Genomic DNA, 24,346 nt, shown 5'->3' on the forward strand with positions numbered 1-24,346 from the left:
GGACCTAGGGTCAAGAGATTGAGATATGTCACCCCAGAGTAGTGGTTTCCCGAGCAGAGGGACATTGGAGTTGACCGTCGCTTTCACACTCTGCTCCAGGAATCTTTCTACCACGCTTATTGCCAGATGGACATCAAGATCAGTGAGCACAAAATGCTTCACTAGGTGGCTATGCGCGTGGCAGTAGGAGGCATTCCTATACTCCCTTTGTTTGAGAGATATGAGGGTCTACCAGCACTGCTTAATGAGAGGTCTCGGTACATCAGAGTGTGGGTTCGCGTTTTCTACGACACCCTATTTGTTGAGGAGGACCGGCAGTTCATTGACTTCATGTTCCAGCAGAGGCATTATAGATTGACACGAGCACGTTTGGCTACCCTGCTAGGATTTCAGATTGCCTAGGAGCCACACTTCTTGCACTATCAGGCTTATGGCAACACGGTGCCTCCTCGTCATCCTCATGAGACTCACGCCCCGTCTGACGAGGAGGTCAGCGTTCTCTTTCAGCAGCCCTTCCTGCCTGGCACACCGAGGACCCCGGACAGACTGACTCTCGTGGCTCACACCGTACACCTAGCTTTGAGGAAGAGTCTGTTGTTCCGGATTGGATAAAACGAGGGGATCACAGCTCTGCATCAGTGGCTACTACTGTATATCTTGACAGGATGAGACTTTGACCTTGTCAACTTCTTCATCTGCGAGCTAGAGGACGTGATCCTGGATGGGATGACAGTTCACCGTCGCCATCCTTTTGCTCATTGGATCTGCTGGATACTCGCTCAGCTCAGTCAGAATGCTCATATGGATGAGCTGGAGCAGTCGAGGACGCACTTCAGTTTTTACTCACCTACTACTCCTCCAGATGGTCGTCGTGGCCCGAGAGGCCAGTGCAAGGCACAGCGGATTCTGGATGAGCGTGTTTTGGCTGAGGGTAGAGTTGTGGATGATCCCACTGCAGCTAATGATGCTTCACTCGCAGCAGTAGAGGCCCAGCTCCCACACTACCTGGTCACAGACTCAGAGGACTCGGAGGATGACGAGGACTTCATACCCACTGTTACTGTCCCTCGAGGTGCTCATGATGATGAGGCAGGATCCTCTGGTTAAGCCCGAGTCCCTGCTCCTCCAGTTACTGCTGCTCAGGTCACTCAGCCTGATTCTCTCGCTGCTATTCTACAAAGGCTCTTTGACCAGCAGGACAGGTTTGCTGCAGCTCAGCTGAGCATGCAAGCCGAGCAGGCTCGCCAGTAGGAGGCCCAGACACTTGTACTTGAGGGGATCCGGCAGCAGCAGGAGGCCATGAGGTTACAGCTTCAGCAGCAGTCCCAGATTCAGTAGCAGATGTTCACTTTCTTCTCAGGATGCTTCGGTCAGCTGTACCGTCACACTGGACTGCCTGAGCCTCAGATCCCTACACCCCAGCAGCTCCAGTTCGACCCCACTGCTCCTGCTCCACCTGTTGGCGGTTTTGTGCAGACACCCTTGGCGTCCTTCCCGACGTCACCTCTTCTTCAGACCGAGTTGTTTGCCAGCCCTGCTCCTACTTCCACTACTGCTCCGGCTCTTGCTCCACAGCCTAGTGTTTGGACCCCACCTTCTCAAGCTCAGGACTAGATCGCCTTCCTTTTTGGTGCTTTGTTGCCAAAGGGGGAGATAGATAGGGGGAGTAGAGATAGGGGGAGCTTGGTGGTTTGTGGTGTGTTTGGATCTTCATGGATTTTGTGTATGGACATGTATTTTGGATATTGTGTATGCTCTGTGTTAACATGTCCCTACATGTGCTTTATTTCGAGTATTACATGCTTGTTTATCGCTTTCATTTTTATATCTTGTGTATCTCTACTTTGTGTTGTCATCAATCACCAAAAAGGGGGAGATTGAAGCGCATCTAGGCCGATAGATGTTAATGGTAAGTTTCGGTGATTAATGACAACCGTATGCGACTAACGTGTGTTTTAAAGGAAATTAGTGATTAGTCTAGTCTCATATGAAATGTGAAAGGAGACCCCTCAATTTGGAACAATCATGCGTGCCAATGACTCAATTTTAAAGATTAAGGAACTTTCTAGTCTCAAGTGTCACAAGGAGATGAAGGACACTTGATTTAGCTAGGGTTTGTAGTTTTTAGTTCTTGACCGTACTATTAAGAGGGGTTCATGAGTTAGTAGCTTGACCGAAATTAAGTTGGCCTTAGAAATCTTGCACACTCGCTCAAAAACAACCCAAGATGGTCAATAGAAGTTAACACAATGCTTGGAAGAAGAAACAATCGAAGTTACATTCAAATCCAAGTCGATTCAGTTGAAAACGAAGAAAAACAGCAGCACCGGTTTAACCGATGCCTTAGCATCGGTGCATCCAACGCTTGGCGGAAGTTCCGACGCCCCAATCGGTCTATCTCTCTGGATGCAAGTAGAAATCAAATCAACAATCTCTATAGCACCGGTTGAACCGATGGTCCGAAGCAAAGCACCGGTGTATTAGATGTACTATGTTCTAGAGAGCATGTTTTGGTGGACCTCAACTCGTCTTCAGCACCGGTTGAACCGACGCTTCAGAATCAATCGCCGGTGCATTGGATGTACTATGTTCCAGAGAGCTTGTTTGAGTTGATCAATGAATCTCTTCAGCACCGGTTGAACCGACGCCTCTACGGAGCATGCACCGGTGCAATGACGCAAGCCTGGATACTGTGTCAGAAACCCCAACGGCTACTAATTAGACACAGAGAGACCGGTTGAACCGACGCCTCAACTTTGTCACCCGTCGGTTCTTCCGGTGGTCACGATTTTTCTGTAGTGAACTTCCAACAGCTATGTGACCCTCTCCACTCTATATAAGGGCACCCCCTGGCTCATTGGAAGTGCCTTTGACACCTTGAATACCTGAGGCCACCCTTGAGAAGAAGAGAAAGTGCTTTGAGCAAAAGAGAGAATATCTAGTACATTGATTGTGCTTCAACCTTGAAGAATTCAACCTTTGCAAGTGTAGCAAGTGTGCTTGAGCTAGGGCCAACTGAGTGTAGGTCAAGTGAAGGCTTAGGAGCTTGTTACTCTTGGTGTTTGACGGCACCTAGCCGGTCTTGGTGATCGGGAGGTTCTTGGTGAGCTCTTGGAATTTGTGGGAGCCCCAAGACAAGAAGATTGTACACGGTGTGAAGCTCGCCGTTCCGGAGATGGAGAAGGAGCATTCTTAGTGATCACTTGCTCCTTGGTGAAGCAAGGGAGCTATACCCTTGTGTGGGTGCTCCAACGTGGATTAGGGGGGAGCGTCAACTCCTCGATACCACGGGGAAAAAATCCGGTTGTCTCGTGTCTCTTACTTTTATTTCAAGCAATTAAATCCATTTGTTGTTATTCTTGCTTTTGATTACTTATAGATTGACTAGGACAACTTGCATGGTAGTGTGAACTCTTGCTTAGGTTTTGATCTTGCTAGTGTGCAACCATCTAGACAAAATGACCATGATAGTGTGTTTACCTACCTAAGGACCTTTTGCTAGCGTGCTCTAGTGACTAGGTTTCAAATTTGTAGATTGGACATTACTAGTCCAGGTTAAGGACTAGGTAGAAATTTGAAAAAGTCCCAATTCACCCCCCCCCCTTCTTGGGCCACGATCCTTAAATACTTTTGCCTTGAAATTTTTTCTAGCCGTTGATCAATGGTAAGTATTTACAAAAATTAAATTAAATTAATATTCGGTCCCATTTTTTGGTACTTGGTCCCATATTTTTGTACCACCGGGTATTTTAGTCTAGATACTTCTAGATACTTTCTACCTTGATCACCGTACGATTTTATCAGCTGAATGGCTCTTATTTGTTTCAATCATTGTAAAATTTTTCTAATAGATAGGTTACATTTTTAGTTTTGATTTTTTAGATCTAATTAGAATTTTTTTATTTTCTAGAAATGCAAAACCACCTTGGAAACCACCCCAAAGGCCAATATTGTCCGGTTTCGATAGTTGGATGGTCTAGGTTATTCGGTTTTGTAGTTGAATGTTGAAAATCGGTGTTCGAGGTGTATTTCGGACTTTTCCCTGGTAATTACGTTCAAGGTAATGTTTCTCTAAAGTGTTGAGATACATTTCAACATCACTAGCTTCACATTTATTTTATATTCGTTCTGAAGAAAAAGTTACTATACCAGCTTTATGAATACAACAGTGCTGAGAAAAAAAAATATAGGAAAACTTTGCCAACATGCTTAAGTGATAATGGACAGTTCAGTTTGATGAGCTCCTCATGCAGCCATGCACGTGGTTAACGATAGCTTTTTTTAAAAAAAAAAAGCAAACGACGCTTCAATAGACAACGGCTGGCTGCTTGTAACATGTGGGCCGTTAAAGAGAGGAAAAGATCAAATGCTTATTATGGGCCTTAAGTGGATATATACTGGGCTGTTATTGGATCAAAGATACACAAGCTATCTATCTACCAGAAGATAGATAGGAGCCCCCAGATGGCAGCGTCGCTGGTCAGGCTGCATTTCCATGACTGCTTCGTCAAGGTGCGTCAACTCTGCTGTAATCTTCGCTACGTTCATTTATGTGCTTCAATTTGGCGCAGCTCTGAATGCTTCTAAGCACATAGCTCCAAATGCACTCCAAACAAAAATGCACAGTGCACAACTGCAACTTTTGCTGAATAAAAGGTAGCACGCATGGTTGAATCTGTAAAAAAAAATTGCTAGCCTTTTAATTTTACCAACGACAAAGATGGCCTACCAACATCGCCCATGCCAAGTTGCCACCACTACTTCTGCTTTATGTCCTTGTGGTATTATGCCTTGGTGCCCTGGCGATGATTGATTAATTCCTTTTTTCCCCTTTGCTAAAAAGAAAATGATTGCTTATATTAATTCAAACTCACAATAATTGGCTGATGCAATAATATTTTGGGCATCCACTCAATGCATGTGCCTTGGGTCTACCACCATTGTCATGGTACACCACCAACATCTTACAACACTTCTCTGTTCTGTGTGCAGGGCTGCGACGCTTCAGTGCTTCTGGACAACAGCACCGGCATCGTGAGCGAGAAAGGGTCCAACCCCAACAGCAACTCCGCCAGAGGGTTCGAGGTGATCGACGAGATCAAGGCCGCCCTCGAGACCGCCTGCCCCGGCACCGTCTCCTGCGCCGACATCCTCGCCCTCGCCGACCGCGACTCCACCGTCCTCGTCGGCGGGCCGTACTGGGACGTGCCGCTGGGGCGGCGGGACTCGCTGGGCGCCAGCATCCAGGGCTCCAACAACGACATCCCGGCACCCAACAACACGCTCCCCACCATCATCACCAAGTTCAGGCGCCAGGGCCTCGACGTCGCCGACGTCGTCGCGCTCTCCGGCGCCCACACCATCGGCCTCTCCCGCTGCACCAGCTTCCGGCAGCGGCTGTACAACCAGACGGACAACGGCATGGCGGATGCCACGCTGGAGGCGTCCTACGCGGCGCGGCTCAGGCAGGGGTGCCCGCGCTCCGGCGGCGACGGCAACCTCTTCCCGCTGGACCTCGCCACCCCGGCCAGGTTCGACAACCTCTACTTCAAGAACCTCCTCGTCGGCAAGGGCCTCCTCAGCTCCGACGAGGTGCTGCTGACCAAGAGCGCCGAGACGGTGGCGCTCGTCAAGGCCTACGCCGACGACGTCGACCTCTTCTTCCAGCACTTCGCGCAGTCGATGGTGAAGATGGGCAACATCTCGCCGCTGACCGGAGCGCAGGGGGAGATCAGGAAGAACTGCAGGAGGCTCAACGGCAATTAACCACTACTGAGGCTGCTGATGACCTGTTGACCCTATTATTTGTGTTGAGTGCCGGATTTGTATGTGATGGTGGTGCATGTCAAATGTTTTGCTTAAATAAACAAGAACGGCTTAGTGCCAGATTACCCTGTCAACCGATAGATGTAACTGTGGAACTCAAGTGCTTGTCGTTCTAAGTGTAAAAAAAAAGGGTTGAAAGCTGAGAGAAATGGAAGCTTGCTCCTTTCTGTTTTCCCGGTTCAACAAGGACTTCCCAATGGATGAGAATTGACTCCATGCACAATCTTGCTGCACACCTGTTTCTTCTGGACATAGTTAAAGTGGACTGTCCCTCATGAAGGACTAAAGCATGCATGCTAGATCTATCTAGGCCATCATGCTCATCCAGCACTCTTCAACTGATGCAGGGAAAAGATGGTACTCCCGATTATCTGTTGTACTGGCAAACTACCTACCTTTTGAAAAATAATTGTAGCCATCAATATATGGAACTAGACTGTAAATGATGGTAATTAGGAAAAAAGTCCAGTTTACACCCTTGAATTATCACAAAATTTCGATTTTCAACTTTCAACTACAAAACCGGATAATAAATGTCATCCAACTGTTGAAACCGGGCAAATTTGACCCCTTGGGTGGTTTTCAAGGTGGTTTTCCATTTTTTAGAATTAAATTTTTTTTAATTTTAAACAAAAATTCATAAGTAATTCATTTTGGATAAAAAATATGATATGGGTATCAAAAGTTTTCTAAAAATGTAACCTATCTATTGGCATGATACTTTTCAGTTATTTAGATCCAATTTTTTTATTTTCATAATATTTGGTAGCTTGTAGTTGTGTCTAATATTTTCATAATTTTTTTTATTTTGAATTACAATTATTGTAAAGTACCAATGGGTACTTTCAGGTACTTTTGCCTTGAAATTTTTTCTAGCCTTTTGATCAATGGTAAGTATTTACAAAAATTAAATTAAATTAGTATTCGGCCCCATTTTTTGGTACTTGGTCCCATATTTTTTACCACCAGGTATTTTAGTCTAGATACTTCTAGATACTTTCTACCTTGATCACCGTACGATTTTATCAGCTGAATGGCTCTTATTTGTTTCAATCATTGTAAAAATTTTCTAATAGATAGGTTACATTTTTAGTTTTGATTTTTTAGATCTAATTAGAATTTTTTTTATTTTCTAGAAATGCAAAACCACCTTGGAAACCACCCCAAGGGCCAAAATTGCCCGGTTTCGATAGTTGGATGGTCTAGGTTATTTGGTTTTGTAGTTGAATGTTGAAAATCGGAGTTCGAGGGTGTATTTCGGACTTTTCCCTGGTAATTACGTTCAAGGTAATGTTTTTTAAATTTGAAGTAAATCAAGGCAATGTTGTGTGTTTGCTCGATCGCTGTGGGCTGTGGCATGCTACTTGTCATGCCATTTTTTTTACGTTGCTTTAGGGTGTGTGTGCCTTAGTTATGTAGAGGCCGGAAGTGGTCTCGGTTCGTATCACCTTGATGCAATGTTGTGAGAGATTTTTTTAAAAAAAGCTCCCTTTATCAAAAAATGGAACTAGATTGTTAAGTTTGCACATGTAGAACAAATGACGTACAAACACTTTGATGTGGCCATGATTTTATAGGTACAATTGATCTGTTCTAACAAAATTAACGTCCACAGATTGAGATTTAGAGGCGTGTCAAGGTCCACCTTTAGGGAGAAAATTTAGGGGAAACCATTATTTTCCTGTTAACTTATGAAATTATGTTGGGTACTTTAGTGTATAAGATCAGAGCAATTTAAATAAGGCGCTAAACGACACCTACAACCAAATGAGCATTGGTCCATTCCCTGTTATTCACCATCGTGTATGTTTTGTTTAGTATCCTCAATCACCAGATGCATACCCTGATCCCTGACAGCCTAGATGGTGACACTAACTCTATTTTCCACTGACAAAACTTAATGACAAACTTGTCTTTTCAGCCATATGTTTGCAGAGGTAATTTTCTCATGTGACCAGATAGATAGCAATATTTTGTTTTGATGAAATACCAAATATATAGCACGATTAGAACATGGAAGTGCTAAAGAAGATAATGAAGAAGAGACGAGAAACAAACATATATACATGCATGCATGGATCAAGCAAGTATAAACATCCCATCCTACATTGCTCTCCAACCAAATACTACTTTAGTTAGGCCCCATATGATTGACGCCCATCTAAAAGTCAAAAGTCAAGTGGTTGCCCATAATCAATGGCCAATGCTGATTAGTAGGTTATTATATTACCAGTGCCAGGTCCCTGTTCCCTACTTTGAGCTTACTCATGATTGTGTTTTTGTACTTCAAAATCTTCCTTCTCGGCAACTTAGGGTTATGGGTTTATGATTGTATATGTGGAGCAGCTAGCTATAGATGTGATTTTTATTAATCAAATTGTGACGATAAGTTTGGTTCATGTGTACTGTGCTTTCACATGGCTCAATGTCCTTTAATTTGTTTTGCCTTTCTCGAGTTTTAACAAACTGGATAGGGTGGAGCCCATCAGTAGAGCATTGCATTGATTGCTACGAAGTGACATAGAGGCAGGCCTGATGATATATACAGTTTTGTTTTTCTTATTCACTATTTGTTTTCATTCTTAAAGTCCTTATTTCTCGGCGTCTATTCGTCACCTCCTGCGACTTGCGCCTGTTCCACCACAGAAGGCTGGCCGACCGTCATCTGCCCCGCCCCCTCGTCGCCCTGGCTGGCAGCTCTCGTCGCAGTGCTGCCCGCCCCCACAATGCACTGCCGCCTTCGACCTCCTCCACCCGACCTTCTCCTCGCCCCGCCGCCGGCCACCGCCATGGGATATCCGACCCCAGCCAGGAGCGTCGCCTCGGCTCCGCCGCCGGCCGAACTGCTACCACCTCTGAGCCACCGTTGCCGCCACCTCCTCCTCTAGGACCGGTGGCCCGGTGGCTATTAGAGCCTCGAAACCCCGAACCCTATGTCACACCCTGAAATTATTGGATTTTAGGATGTGATTAAAATAAAAAATAAAAAACAATTTTTTTATAATTTTAAATTTTCCTAATATTTATTTTCTCCACAGGAAAATTAGTATAAAAGAAGATATAGTTGGTTGTCTTCTAAATTAAATAAGGTTGTTCTGTTTGTCTTGCACTCATGCTGCATTGCATTGTTTATTGTGTGAGTTTCAATTTGAATTTAAATTCTCTTGAATTTAAATTTGAATTGAATTGTTTGAATCTTTTTGTTGAAAAAATGGAAACCTCTCTCCTTTCCTATCCCTTTTCAGCCCAACTCACCCACTCTCTCTTTTTATTTTTCTCCTCCCCGCAGCCAGCCCAATCTCCTTGTTCGGCCCAAAACCCGTCGGCCCAATTCCCTTTGTTCCGGCCCAGCTCGCCATCTCCCTCACCCCTCTCCCTTCCACCGACGGGTGGGTCCCGCTGGTCGGACCCGTCTCCCACCTCCCGCACGCAAGCCGGACTCGGACTCGAGCAGAGTCCGGTCATGGCACGTGCCGCCGTGCCTTGCGTGGCCCGCACGCCGAGGCCCTGCTCCCGCTCCTATTTATAGCTTCACGGTCCCCCTTGAACCCCTTACCCGTTCCGCCACCTTTCGCCCAAGCCCTAAATCGCCGCCGCCATTAGAGCCCGAGAGCTCTGTGTCGCCGCCGACCCGCTGCTCCGCCTCTCGCCGCCGCCGCAGGGTGAGAAACGTCGCGTCCCCTTCCTTTCCCTCTCTTCTGCTCTCCCTTGCGCGATATAGCTCGATGTCGCCGCCGCTCCGCCTCTCGCCGCCGAGCGTGCCCTCCGTCGCATCACCTCGCCGAGCCGAGCCCATGGTCGTGTTCTCCGTCACGCGCGCTTTCTGTAACAGAACCACCCAAATTAAACCGGCTTAAGTGCGCTAACTATCATCTTAATGGTTAATCATGTTACCACGCATTTAAAACGGTGTAATCTGGTCGTCTGTCGGGTTAAGGATAGAAAAAACACTGGAAGTCTCGTACGAAGACGAGCACAGATGATTACAAGCAGATAAAAGTTCTCAAATTTAATTTACAATGTGGAGTTTTACAAACAAGTTTACCTAAAATATCAAAGTTCAAAAATGCAGCGGAATTTAAATAGAAGTTTGATTTAAAAATCACGATATTACGAAGACGTGAGGATGTCACATCGAGCCCACTGGTGTGAATCCTGGTTAGCTCCAACCAGCAACAAACTCCTGAAAACACAGGATAACAACAAACCCTGAGTATACTAATACTCAGCAAAGCTTACCCGACTATGGGTATACTTAGCCCACTATCTAGACATGCCCAGCTTTTTGGCTCTAGAGTTTATTTTGCAGAAAAGGCTACTAACAATGGATCCTTACTTTCAAATTTTAGCTTAGATTTAGTATAAACCGTACCAACTAGGTTTGCCTGAATTTCTAGAGCACACATGGTAGAACTGAGAAATCCTCTGGTAACATCACAATCCAGTTCTCTTCATTTCATTCTCATTTCAAGTTCTTACTACGATGTGACAAAGAGATCAAGGCTCTCATAACCGCGAGTCACGGCGAATCGATCCGATTTAACCTTGCAAGGTGGACCTAACTCACACGACACATGCAAACCACGCCGGGCCACACGTGTCAGCTGTTCCCATCATTACCACGACATCTGAACTACGCCTGCTAAAACCCAGGTGAAGGGCCTCTCACGGTGAACTCCCGGAGAACCCAGAGGCGACATCCAATCCAACACCCGCCATCATCCCATGCCCAGCGTAGCAGGATGGAATTCAAAGTATCGTCGTAAAGCGGTACACAGTTTACCGGTTTCGACTACCTCCTACTTCCGGTATGTGGTTAGTACTGTTCAATCCTCGATCAACACTGCCAACAATGGTACGGTCCTCAATCGACACAGATGGAGGCTTACTTCCCATCCATTTCATATCTATAATCAATTTCGTCTCCGCCTGATCTCCATTTCTTTTTCCTCATTGATTCATTCTCAAGCCACCTTACCATAAGTAACAAGGTCCTATATCTCGCGAGTGATATGAATCACTCGATTTTTACCGAATCCTAATTAAGCATGGCAATACTAACGACATACACATACTAGTAGATACTCATAGGTACCTAGGGTGAAACATGCATACTAGGGTTCCATACAACTCCTAGAAATGTAAATGCACAAATACTTAAATAAACATTGAATACTCAAATTAGGGGTTATGCCCCGGGGCTTGCCTGGGATTAACACTAAATCAGTGTTAGCATTAACAAGGCCTTGGGCCCTTCCGACCTTAGGCCGGGTCTTCGGTTGCTCCAGTTGGTCCTTCCCTCTTCGGGATGCATTCACCAAACACCATCTTGTGGATCAGTCCCGTCAGCACGTGCTCCACGTCCACACGTTGTACGTCTAGCGTACCTAAATGATATGCAACGATGCGAGTGCATGAACATTGCTCCACATCCACACGTTGTACGTCTAGCGTACCTAAATGATATGCAACGATGCGAGTGCATGAACATAAGGAAAACAACGCATGAGGCATTTAAAGGCATACATGGCAAGCATAGGGTCACATGAAAAGATACAAGCACCTAGAGTTGGCAAGCTAGACATCCCACAAGCGTACCATAAAAAGATAGAAAGCACATCAAGCATGGCACACAGATTCAATTGCTTAATCTACTACAAGACATTAAATTTTCAAGAACTAATTAGCTCAACACCCCACAACCAGCAGGTGGCATATATAAATAAAGTGTTTCATTTCCAAAAGCATTACTAAACTTATTTAGAAAAGCCAAGCAACGCTATAAAGCAATAACTATTAACTAGAGACTTTGTTCAACTAGCAAGCAAGCATAAGCAAGTTAAATAAAAAGAACCATATTCTAACCAGGTTAACATGATTTACATATGATCAACACAAATTGCTGAAATTAACCATGCAGAAAAGAACTATTTAGCAATAAACATAAAAGGAAAAGATAGAGCTAGTAGCTAAACAAATGCAAAAACTAGACATGCATCTATAACCTGGTAGCTAAACTTTACCAGCAGGTTAAGGCATTGATAAATCATGCAACAGACATTTACCAATATTTATTGATAAAAAGAAGCATTTAATTTAGCCCTAGCAAGACAAATAGAACAAAAACAGATTTAAAAACATGCACATAGCTTCTGGGCACTAAATTTTTACAGTGAACTAAGCATGCAAAGAGTAAGCTACTGCATAAATTTCATGATTTTTGGACATCCAGAACTACAAAAAATAAATAAACAAGCTAAAACAAGCATTAAACAGGATTAAATCAATACATCATAAAAATATTATACAAACAGTAGGTTCAATATTTTTCCTAAGTACTACATGTCAAAACAAGGATAACCAATCTGGTTTTATATTTTTCTCATACTCCTAACTCCATTTATGCATTTAACAAGCTAAAAAGGCATTTATCTAGCATAATTAAAACTGCACCCAAAATGTTGTCTATCTTATAAAGCATAAAAAGATGAATCTAACAAAATTAATTTTGCATTTTTAGCATTTTCGTACTATTTTATACGGATTTTCAAAGTTTCAATCGATTTGGTCCCTAAAACACTATTCCTATGAGTCTATGACATTGTAGAAAACCCCCTACACTTGCTTGAATTGTTGCACAAGGTCCTTCATGCGAATTTGGTGCACAGGAGGCGCTCAGGAGCTCGATTTTTGGCAAGAGAAAGCCATGCCGACTGCAGGGGTGTGGTGGGGAAGCACAAGGGGCTCACCTAGGACCGATTTGATGCAAGAGCCGGGGTCGGAGGTGGTCGGGAGGGTGCCGGCGGCGGTGCAGCAGCTCGAGCCATGATGGCGAGCTCGTTCCTATGAGGGGGTGGCCAGTGAAGGTCGATGAAGGGGCTAGGGAGGTCGAGGGGGATGTGGGGGACCTCACCATGGGCTCAAATCGGGCGGAGGAGGACCGGAGGGAGGGGCTCGACGTTGGGGCGGAGCATGGAGCGGAGCAGCAGCTCCAGCGGCTTGGAGTTGGCTGATTCCGGTCGGGGTTAGGCTCAGCCGATCCCGAGGAGGGGCGAGGGAGGCGGATGACAAGATAGGGCAGGTATTGGCGCGCGGAATCGAAAGGAGCTGCCGCAGGGGGAGGGCCGGCAGCGGCTCTGCTCGGTTCGACTCGAGGAGGGAGAAGGAAGGGGAACGGGGCGCCGGCGACTCGAGGAGGTAAGGCGCACCAGTAGGGCTTGGGGAGGATAAGGACGAGGATGGCTGGCATGGGTGGCACAGGGCGACGGCGAGCACGCGCTTGCCGCGCGTCGAGTGGCCATGGGTGCTGGATGAACGAAGGTGAAGATATGTTTTACTCCTTTTGACTCAAATTAGACTAAACTTTGACTAACCACAACTCAAAATTCCGTATTAAAACTTGAATTTCAGCCAAAAAGAAAGTTGTAGAGGTCGAAAAGTTCTACAACATTGATGTTGGACAAAAGTTGATTCGAGTCTTGGATTTTGGAGAAAACAGTGGTCAAAGCTCAGTCAAGATTTGAAATTTTACTAAGCATACATGATTAACACTAATGGCCATGCTTAAGTGATGATCAGCGACTAATGCACGAAATTAACACCTAGGGTGTTACACTTCCTCTCGGGTCAAGCCGCACCAAAAACTGAGGCCGGAATTGCGTTTTCGCGATTTGCCGGCGAGCTCGCCGCCGCCCGATCCATCCTGGATCGTCCAATTGACATCCAACGGCCCCAATCGGATCTAGACCTAGTCAATCAGGCCAGATACCGGTCAACCCTAGGATGATTTGCAAAAGAGCCCCTCACTTTTCTAGAAATCAAGCCGCGGTCCATGCCAGTTCAAAAGTAGTTACAAACCAGCCCTGTTTATTTTGTTTTAGCCACTACGCTTTTACAAATTTGAACCCGCTGTCCCAGAGCTGCAATTTTGCAGGCTAGCCCCTGAAGTTAAGGTTTAATCTTGTTTATACCCTCGGGTTTTTCACTCAGAGCCCCTATTCTTTCCAAAACTCTTACAAATAAGCCCCTAGAACCCTGTTTTGGCTATAACTTCTTCGATTTAGTTTCGTTTTTTCCGCATTTCTTGCGCTCTCGTAATCGTAGCAGCGAGCCCTATCCTAGCACGCTCTTTTAAAGCCTTTCTTTTGTTTTGGTGTATTGTTCTTAGTTGTACTTCTTGTTTGCTTGTATGGGTGCCCGATGATTGCTTCGAGTAGAAGGATCGCCATTCGAAGATTGAAGAATCAAGAATTCCAAGTGAACAAAAGTTGAAGGGCAGTAAGAGTAGCTTTTTGTTGGAGAAAGGCAAGTGACCCTAATCATACTTCTATCTATGCTTATTTACAAGTGTATTATGAATTAATTGGAACATGAAGAACCACCCAAGAAAACAGTGCAACCACAATACCATATGGCTCTAGTCTTGGCTAAGTAATTAGATGATCTATATGTCGTGCCTGGGACGTTTGATTGGTGGATTTTGGGGTATCAAGATTTGAGGAGCGTGTGAAGGAAGCTTCGTCTTCTGAGGTACCACAGAAAGTAAGGGACCAGTGCATACATATAGTGATTCTTTGGAACAGCCTCATAGCGTCCCTATGCAATCACACCTCGGAAGTGTGGTATTATGCCTATCTAGCACATTGCGTGGTTGGGTTCAAAATTCTTCGAAACTTTTATGCAAATTGTGGTGAAAGTGTACAACCTCTGCAGAGTGTAAAACTGATATATCAGCTGTGCTCACGGTCAAGAGCGGCTTGGACCCTCACATGATTAATTTAACTTAAAGATGGACTTAAATCATTTTCTGGTTATTTCTTATGGTCTTGCTGAGTACCAACCATAAGTGTACTCACCCTTGCTTACTGCTGCTCAGAAGGAGAAAGTTGTGGTGAAGTCTATTGAAGATGTTGCTGAGTTCTAGGCGTACCCAGCCCCCAGTCGATTGCCTGTGAAGTTTGGAGTCTTCGTTTCCAGGATAAGCTGTATAACTCTGATAGTCTTTAACTTGTTGTTTTTTTTTCCTCTTTTTTGTGGTAATGTTACTGATTATTCACTTATAATGTCTCTATATGTATGAAACTTGATCCTGGCATACATATAGTTATGCATTCGGTTTTATCCTTAAAACCGGGTGTGACACCCTAAGCTCCGCCGCCTCGACCACCACCCCGCGACCGCTCCACTCCCCAACCTCCCTCCCCTAGCTCGCCGGCGACCGCTCCCCACTCCCCTGGCTCAGGGAAGAAGATGAGCAGAGCCTCCGGTCCTTCTGCGATGCTATCGCACGCACGCAGTAGTGTGCATGATAAATAGATTCCCCGCTTATTTCTATGCTTAAATATTTATATAACATTGTGAATACTCGCCTGATTTTCATTGTATGTAATTCCTTTTTTGAAAAAGCTTCGGTGTAATTTCTCCGTCACCTACGCATATAGCATGCTTAAATAAAGGTATATTTAATTTTAGTGCAACAGTGCATATCACAGTTAACAAATCATAAATTCCTGACAAATAAAACATATTGTTAAAATGAAATGAATCATGTCTTTCTTTTTTTTTGCGGGTAAAATGAATCATGTCTTTGAAGCCAAGGGCACTCTCCAATAGCTTGCAAAGCAGTGAGTTGGGGTTGTTTTCTCCTATGTAATCAACTAAGTACAGCTAGCATCACAATCATAAACAGTACAAGTCTAACACATTACCGGTTGCTCAAGGATGCTCTACACTCGCAAAGCTATACTCGATCACAATAAGGTCAAAAGTCTTTGTAAGGAATATGGCACCATTTATGTCATTTCGAGTGATTTTTGTGATCGAATGACAACACAACACTTGGACTAATATGATTGTTAAGATGACCATTCTCAGGCTTTTAGGTTCAAGTGATGACAAAGAGAAAGAAAAGATAGGCGTAGCAAGGCCCGGAAGAACCGACGCATGAAGCATCGGTGCATCCGATGGTTGTCGGAAGAACCGACGCCATGGCAGAAGGGAATCAAAGCCAAGTCAGCTTATGGGCACCGAATGAACCGACGGGTCAAAAAGGGGCATCGGTGCATTGGGCGTCCTATGTTCCAGAGACGATGTCAAGATCCCAGGAGAAGATTCTTCAGCACCGGTTGAACCGGTGAAGCATCGGTGCATACCATTGGTGTAATGACGTCAGCAGAAGAGTAGAGTGCTGTGAGTGACCGGATGAACCGACGGCTAAGCATCGGTTGAACCGGTGGTCACTGTGTCAGCTGTCAGGGGTTCAACGGCTACTTCGGGTCTGTGAGTGACCGGATGAACCGACGCTACTCCAGGCAGAGGCATCGGTTCATCCGGTGATATGCAGATTTTTTGCTGACCGTTGGAGCAACGGCTATAAGACTTGGTGGCCTATATATACGCCTCACCCCGGCCATTTGAAGATTGCTGGAGTTGCTAGACATCCCACACACACCCAAGAACATCTCCAAGCCATACAAGAGCATCAAGATCATATCCTTAGCCCTTAGCACACTTTGAGAGTATTGTGTAAAAGATTAGCTCTTAGTGAGTGAGATTGCAAAGCCTTGAGCCTTTGTGCTGTGGTTCTTTAGCGAACCAAAACAAGAGCTTGGTGCGCCGGCACCTTTGAGCGTGAAGCTCGCCGGCAACGTCATCGACCCTCCGACTTGGTGTGGAGCGGCGACGACATCTTTGTGCGGGGGACGTGGAGACCCCCATTCTTTGTGGAGAAGCTCCTTAGTGAAACCCGGGGCCAAGGTGACCGTGATTGTGTTCACGGAAGAGACTTGATGGCCGAGTAGCAATACTCTTAGTGAGTGCTACAACAACGTGGATGTAGGTGTGCCTTTGTGGCTAACCGAACCACGGGATAAACACCCGCGTCAAGAGTTTGCTATCTCCTATCCCGCTCTTTAAGCTTTCGCATTTCATACTAGCAATTTGTATGCCTCTACTTTCATAGAGTAGATTCTTGATAGGAAAGGCTATAGGTTGCTAAACTCTTTTGGATAGGGGTTTCACACTAGAACAACCATAGTTGCACATCTAGATAGCTTGTTTTAGTTTAAGTTTTGTGCAAACTAGTTGGAGCCATAGGTCTAAGTTTTTATTAGTGCCTAATTCACCCCCTCCCCCTCTTAGACTAGAGCACCCGATCACTTTCAGTCTTCCCTTCGCGCACGCTCTAAGTTGTAACCCGGTAGAATGGCGAAATGGGGCAATATAATCCAACATCAAGCTAGAGTTTTTTTTTGCCACACATAATAATTCAAGGATATTTGCCTGATCATCAAGCAAGGATATTTAATCTATGCTTATTGCTTCTCAAAAACTACAAGCAAAATTTATGCTTGATCATACACAAAATGTCACGATTATCACGTCAGGGTTGGCAGATCAAAATAACACATAATTGTGATATTTAATCATTCATACATGCACTGACTTATCATTGAAAAAATATTTTCCAAATGCCCTAGAAAATAGTGTTGCCTAACTTCTAAGACATGTGTGACCTATTCAATCTTTGGTTTCCTTCGCAGAAAGCATGATTGTTGATAGTCTTAAGTGTGGATTATAGGAGTAAAATAAGAATGGGAGTGACGGAAGACATTATATCGATCAGGAGCCTAACACACAGCAGAAGTCAAATAATGAGCTGGTAGCCCTGGTATAACCTCTACCCATGCCACTTTTCTTTGGTCTACTGGTCGTAGGAGGTTAGCAATAGGGTATTCTAATTAAGTTTGTAGCCTATTTTATTTAGCGTGCTCTTTCTAGTTGGTACTCTAATTAAGTTCGTAGGAGTACTTGCTAAAGCAGTAACGCTATGTTAGTTTTTTTTATATCACTCCTTTACCAAATATGTTGCATATAGAAATATACAAATAACAATTAGCAACAATCAACATGCTAAACATATATCTCGCGGAAAATACAGATAAACCACATTGCAAAGAAGATGGTTCTCTCATTGATGAATTATGTCTATGTACCTTCCCATTATCTAAAAAAACTCTATGTTGCTTTCCCCCTCGTTAATTGGACTAGGAATGACAAAATTGAAGGATACAACTGTTACCACTTTCTATCTAGCTACTATATACATTTCCATTTCCCTCAAATAAGTTCAGCATGACAGGCCGTGTTTAGTTCGAGCGCAAAAAAATTTTGCGTTAGAATCTTGCTAATTTGAAGTACTAAATGAAGTCTATTTACAAAACTTTTTGCACAGATGGGTTGTAAATCACGAGACGAATCTAATAATACTAATTAATCCATGATTAATCAATAATTAGTGGATAGTTACTATAGCATCACTGTTGCAAATCATGGATTAAGTAGGCTCATTAGATTCGTCTCGCGATTTACAGTCAATTTATGCAAAAAGTTTTATAAATACACTTGATCTAGTACTCCATACATGTATCCATACATGCACTTTTGAAGTCTTCCGACAGCAGCAACCGGTCAAGCGGGTCGGTTGTTTTCTTGAAGAAACGGCCACCCATGCGCGTTCTCCGCTCTCCGGAGAGAGAGAGACTGCTCTCTACCAGTGCCAGTGTGGAAGCTTTCAAACAGTCGGTCGCTACTTCCAGGAACGCCTAAGGCCCCTACGACCAGTTGGCCGGCTGGGGCTGGCGGCACCCCCGCGGCGCGGGTTCGAGTCCTGGGGGACGCGAATTTCCGATACCGCGGGGTAAAAAATCTCCCTCGCTGGTGGACCAGGGTTCGGGGGTTTCTCAGTCGGGTTAAGAGCCGAGGCAGTCGCTTCCTCCTAATGAAACATGGGTGGGGACCGTTTCAACCCGATCGAGTTTTTTTTTTTTTACTTCCTGGAACCTGGTTGTGATGACAGCATGAATGTAAGACAAGCAATCATCATGATCCGTTTGATCAGAGTTGGTACATCACACATCACCTTTGACCTGACAGGAAATCAGAAGTCCATGTCTGCCCAGTCAGTCCCCTGCTATTGGACCACAGAAGGCACAATTTCAAATCGACGTACATGTTCATATATACTGATCACTACATATTGGCGCAATTATAAGGCAGGATAATACGACAATGCTTGTCTAGAAAACATATCTTAGGCGTTGCCTTTTGTAATCTGAATGCGGGGGGGGGGGGGGGGGGGGGGGGGGCATGGCATGGCATGTACTGCAGCACAATGCCACAGAGACCAGGATAATATCCATGTTACATGTATGATCACTGTTGAATGCCAAATTTGGCATTCAACGAGGCCGACCGGTCGGGCTGACCGGTCAGACCAGTCTAAGCTTGTAGTCCAAGTAGATTTAGAATTAGAGATAAAATTTCTTTTGTAAATCAACTCGTGAAGGGGTATGTCTTCCCCAGCCTATATATACGAAGACTAAGGCCGATTGAGGTTATTCCAAATCGAATCAAATACAATCGCATTACTTTTTTACCTCTCAAACCTTAGCCTCTTCCAAACCCTAACTTGTTGTTCTTCCTGCGTCTCGACGACGTTTGAATGCGTTCTGAGTAGCCTGCTGATCTCAGAGCAACTCTAGTTCCACGACCTCTGACGGGTCCCTCCCGAGCTCACCGCTCTATAGGTCTACGCGAGGTCCCTACTTGCACCAGTCGGACTGCTCGGCACAACCAGTCAGACCGGTTCGGCCCAGCGTTTCGCTGGTGTTGATCGTTTCGACGGTCGTTGCGCGTTCTAGCGCATCCAAATGTGTTTGACGCGATTCTGTGTCAACAATCACCAACCATTAAAAATCAAAATAAAAACTCCACGGGGACACTCATCATGCGTATGGTCGTCACTCGTCATGAAAATTACAGTCCAACCTGTAATAACGACACTTCGCATGACAAAAGTATGTATATACATACATGTAGCTGGATTAATTGGTAAGCAAAACCATGCTTTTGACTATAATTAAGCTCGTGTGCGCTTTGGTTGCTTGGTTTCACACATTGTAGGAAACTAGGAATATATGCTTCTATTGTCATGTGCTAAGAGAGCTAAAATATGTCGTCAGGATGACTACATTGATGCTAGCTACATACAGTATTCATCATGCCCTCGTATATACATCTAGCCGGAAGAGGCTCGCAGATCCAGAAGAAAGTGTTGCACAATGCGATCAGTAATTCATTATTACACAAACACATTTTTCGATAAAGCTGAACTGTCGTTGTACTGTTTGAGTATGCTGTATCATGCGCATGCATGCCTATACTTCAGCAGCATAATCAGCCACTCATATAAATAATAGCATCTTGGTCTTCTCAGTTCAACACAGTCTGCTGCTCGGTAAAGAATGTCTTGCATCATAAAACACCTCTCCTTTTCAGAGAGCAAGGCAGCAACTGACACCAGTTTAATCTAGGACAATAGGTTCCGTCTCTCCTTGGAGCTTATTAATGTGAGGTGAAAGCCTGAAACTGAGGCCCCGAACAGAAACTGCGGCCTTTCACTCCCAATCCTAGCAGAATCACTGCATCAGTTGCCGCTGGACGCGCACCGTGCCGCGCTGACCTCGATCTCTCTCACTTCACCTGCACGCAACGCATCGCCCCCCACCCTGCCGCACACCCGATCCCACCGTCTCCTGCTTCGAACCACCCCGCTTTCTCCCCTTGCTTCCATGGACTTGCACCACCCACGCCACCACCTTCCTGCAGGCCGCAGCTACTATATATAGCACCCCCATTCATCCAACCATCCTGATCGATCGCAAGAAGAGATCGAGGCCGGAACAACTAATAAGGTTACACACCTGCATCGATCGGCACTGCTTTTCCATGGCGGCTTCTGCAATGGGCGGTCGCCTCGTCCTGCTCCCCTGCCTAGTCGTCGCCCCGCTCCTCCTCGCCGGCGCCGCCCGCGGGCACCGGGCGGCCTGTGTAACGACCCGGCCCGAGATAACGGTTAAGATCTATTCAACACTATGAGTAAACCACACCTGGGGCGACTTGTGTAACGAACCGGCCCGAGATAACGGTTAAGATCTACTCTATACTTTGAGTAAACCACACTTGCTAAATAACTCTTTTGCGCTTTCGTCCTCGCTTCGCGCAAAAGAATTGATCCGGAGTTACTAGCTTCTCGCGACCGGCTATTTAACTTGGTCTCCTCTCGTTCCGTTTCCGGTATGGGACTAACTGGGAAGTACTGTGCCGCTGCTACAGTACCCCCCCCCCCCCGTTGAGGACTCGACATCCTCGTCGAGACATCGAACCAGTTTACCCATACGGGACAAAGGAGCAGGATCACCTCTCTTGGGCCACGTCCCATATGTCTAGTGCTAACGATCTCATGTGCCACGTCCGTGGGTTCACTGCCAGCAACCCATGTGTGTCCGTCCACATGCTGTTGGCATCTGTGTTTCCACGCGCCGACGTGCTCATGTACGCGCACTTCTGCCCGTACGTGGCGTGAAACCGCGAGAGTATGGCTCTGATACCCCTGTAACGACCCGGCCCGAAATAATGGTTAAGATCTACTCTACACTTTGAGTAAACCACACCTGCTAAATAACTCTCTTGCGTTTTCGTCCTCTCTTCGCGCAAAATGATGATCCGGAGTTACTAACTTCTCGCGACCGGCTATTTAACTTGATCTGCCTCTCGTTCCGTTTTGGGTAAGAGACTAACTGGGAAGTACTGTGCCGCTGCTACAGTACCCGCGATGCTACCGTAGTTTTTGCTACAGTATCACGTATTCGGTCTGGCCCAAATGGGCCACGGGCTGTGACAGCCTGTTCCCGCAGTTCTACGACCACTCGTGCCCCAGGGCCAAGGAGATCGTGAGGTCCGTCGTGGCGCGGGCCATCGCCCGGGAGACCAGGATGGCAGCGAATTTCCTATCTATCTTCCACAAGAAAAATATTTACGAATCTTCCATTGTTGGAGATTCGTGCGACGGCCTGATAGCGCTAATCGCATGCGCACGGAAGGTATGTCGCGTGCACGCGGGAGCAGAGCAGAAGCAGATCCGGGTGGGAGGGAAGGTGAGCTGTCAACATGTGATTAGCTGAGGTGGGTCGAGATCTTAGTTTGGATCTCAAATTTCAATTGAACTTTTCTCACAAACTGCTAATCTATTTTCGAAACCATTTTTACTATAGTGTTATTTAGAATTAATGCAAAAGAATAAGATCCAATATCAATATATTTTGATTAGTTTTAGAAAATCAACAGTTTTCAACATTGAAGTTTGCTGTAATCAACATTTTCAATTTACTATTTCAACAATTTTTAGAAAAATGTTGAACTAGTTTATCTAAAGTGTTGAATCTAATATTTGAAAATATTGAACTAGTTTCTCTAAAGTGTTGAGATACATTTCAACATCACTAGCTTCACATTTATTTTATATTCGTTCTGAAGAAAAAGTTACTATACCAGCTTTATGAATACAACAGTGCTGAGAAAAAAAAATATAGGAAAACTTTGCCAACATGCTTAAGTGATAATGGACAGTTCAGTTTGATGAGCTCCTCATGCAGCCATGCACGTGGTTAACGATAGCTTTTTTTTAAAAAAAAAAAGCAAACGACGCTTCAATAGACAACGGCTGGCTGCTTGTAACATGTGGGCCGTTAAAGAGAGGAAAAGATCAAATGCTTATTATGGGCCTTAAGTGGATATATACTGGGCTGTTATTGGATCAAAGATACACAAGCTATCTATCTACCAGAAGATAGATAGGAGCCCCCAGATGGCAGCGTCGCTGGTCAGGCTGCATTTCCATGACTGCTTCGTCAAGGTGCGTCAACTCTGCTGTAATCTTCGCTACGTTCATTTATGTGCTTCAATTTGGCGCAGCTCTGAATGCTTCTAAGCACATAGCTCCAAATGCACTCCAAACAAAAATGCACAGTGCACAACTGCAACTTTTGCTGAATAAAAGGTAGCACGCATGGTTGAATCTGTAAAAAAAAATTGCTAGCCTTTTAATTTTACCAACGACAAAGATGGCCTACCAACATCGCCCATGCCAAGTTGCCACCACTACTTCTGCTTTATGTCCTTGTGGTATTATGCCTTGGTGCCCTGGCGATGATTGATTAATTCCTTTTTTCCCCTTTGCTAAAAAGAAAATGATTGCTTATATTAATTCAAACTCACAATAATTGGCTGATGCAATAATATTTTGGGCATCCACTCAATGCATGTGCCTTGGGTCTACCACCATTGTCATGGTACACCACCAACATCTTACAACACTTCTCTGTTCTGTGTGCAGGGCTGCGACGCTTCAGTGCTTCTGGACAACAGCACCGGCATCGTGAGCGAGAAAGGGTCCAACCCCAACAGCAACTCCGCCAGAGGGTTCGAGGTGATCGACGAGATCAAGGCCGCCCTCGAGACCGCCTGCCCCGGCACCGTCTCCTGCGCCGACATCCTCGCCCTCGCCGACCGCGACTCCACCGTCCTCGTCGGCGGGCCGTACTGGGACGTGCCGCTGGGGCGGCGGGACTCGCTGGGCGCCAGCATCCAGGGCTCCAACAACGACATCCCGGCACCCAACAACACGCTCCCCACCATCATCACCAAGTTCAGGCGCCAGGGCCTCGACGTCGCCGACGTCGTCGCGCTCTCCGGCGCCCACACCATCGGCCTCTCCCGCTGCACCAGCTTCCGGCAGCGGCTGTACAACCAGACGGACAACGGCATGGCGGATGCCACGCTGGAGGCGTCCTACGCGGCGCGGCTCAGGCAGGGGTGCCCGCGCTCCGGCGGCGACGGCAACCTCTTCCCGCTGGACCTCGCCACCCCGGCCAGGTTCGACAACCTCTACTTCAAGAACCTCCTCGTCGGCAAGGGCCTCCTCAGCTCCGACGAGGTGCTGCTGACCAAGAGCGCCGAGACGGTGGCGCTCGTCAAGGCCTACGCCGACGACGTCGACCTCTTCTTCCAGCACTTCGCGCAGTCGATGGTGAAGATGGGCAACATCTCGCCGCTGACCGGAGCGCAGGGGGAGATCAGGAAGAACTGCAGGAGGCTCAACGGCAATTAACCACTACTGAGGCTGCTGATGACCTGTTGACCCTATTATTTGTGTTGAGTGCCGGATTTGTATGTGATGGTGGTGCATGTCAAATGTTTTGCTTAAATAAACAAGAACGGCTTAGTGCCAGATTACCCTGTCAACCGATAGATGTAACTGTGGAACTCAAGTGCTTGTCGTTCTAAGTGTAAAAAAAAGGGTTGAAAGCTGAGAGAAATGGAAGCTTGCTCCTTTCTGTTTTCCCGGTTCAACAAGGACTTCCCAATGGATGAGAATTGACTCCATGCACAATCTTGCTGCACACCTGTTTCTTCTGGACATAGTTAAAGTGGACTGTCCCTCATGAAGGACTAAAGCATGCATGCTAGATCTATCTAGGCCATCATGCTCATCCAGCACTCTTCAACTGATGCAGGGAAAAGATGGTACTCCCGATTATCTGTTGTACTGGCAAACTACCTACCTTTTGAAAAATAATTGTAGCCATCAATATATGGAACTAGACTGTAAATGATGGTAATT

The 24,346-nt window shown here is 45.7% G+C and overlaps 2 protein-coding genes across 2 annotated transcripts; both read left to right on the forward strand.

Moving 5' to 3' along the window:
- Positions 1 to 4,902: 4,902 nt before the first annotated feature.
- LOC120706431 (peroxidase 72-like) lies at positions 4,903 to 5,975 on the forward strand. Its single transcript, XM_039991079.1, has one exon. The coding sequence runs from the start codon at positions 4,915 to 4,917 to the stop codon at positions 5,764 to 5,766; it is 852 nt and encodes a 283-aa protein (XP_039847013.1). The 5' UTR covers positions 4,903 to 4,914; the 3' UTR covers positions 5,767 to 5,975.
- Positions 5,976 to 20,598: 14,623 nt separating this feature from the next.
- Positions 20,599 to 24,075, forward strand: LOC120706432 (peroxidase 15-like). The gene is made up of 4 exons (XM_039991080.1): positions 20,599 to 20,704; positions 21,556 to 21,662; positions 22,532 to 22,579; positions 23,060 to 24,075. The coding sequence occupies exons 1-4, from the start codon at positions 20,614 to 20,616 to the stop codon at positions 23,831 to 23,833; spliced, it is 1,020 nt and encodes a 339-aa protein (XP_039847014.1). The 5' UTR covers positions 20,599 to 20,613; the 3' UTR covers positions 23,834 to 24,075.
- Positions 24,076 to 24,346: the final 271 nt, after the last annotated feature.

The sequence above is a fragment of the Panicum virgatum genome, chromosome 5K (assembly GCF_016808335.1).
Source record: "Panicum virgatum strain AP13 chromosome 5K, P.virgatum_v5, whole genome shotgun sequence".
Classification (NCBI taxonomy): Eukaryota; Viridiplantae; Streptophyta; class Magnoliopsida; order Poales; family Poaceae; genus Panicum; species Panicum virgatum.

What these genes read in the sequence shown, in the direction of transcription:
- LOC120706431 (XM_039991079.1), top strand. Translation starts at nt 4,915, where the DNA reads ATGCATGTGCCTTGGGTCTACCACCATTGTCATGGTACACCACCAACA.
- LOC120706432 (XM_039991080.1), top strand. Translation starts at nt 20,614, where the DNA reads ATGGCGGCTTCTGCAATGGGCGGTCGCCTCGTCCTGCTCCCCTGCCTA. An exon ending in CGGCGCCGCCCGCGGGCACC is followed by an intron (nt 20,705 to 21,555) that starts GGGCGGCCTGTG and finishes CCAAATGGGCCA; the next exon opens with CGGGCTGTGACAGCCTGTTC. An exon ending in TCGCCCGGGAGACCAGGATG is followed by an intron (nt 21,663 to 22,531) that starts GCAGCGAATTTC and finishes AGGAGCCCCCAG; the next exon opens with ATGGCAGCGTCGCTGGTCAG.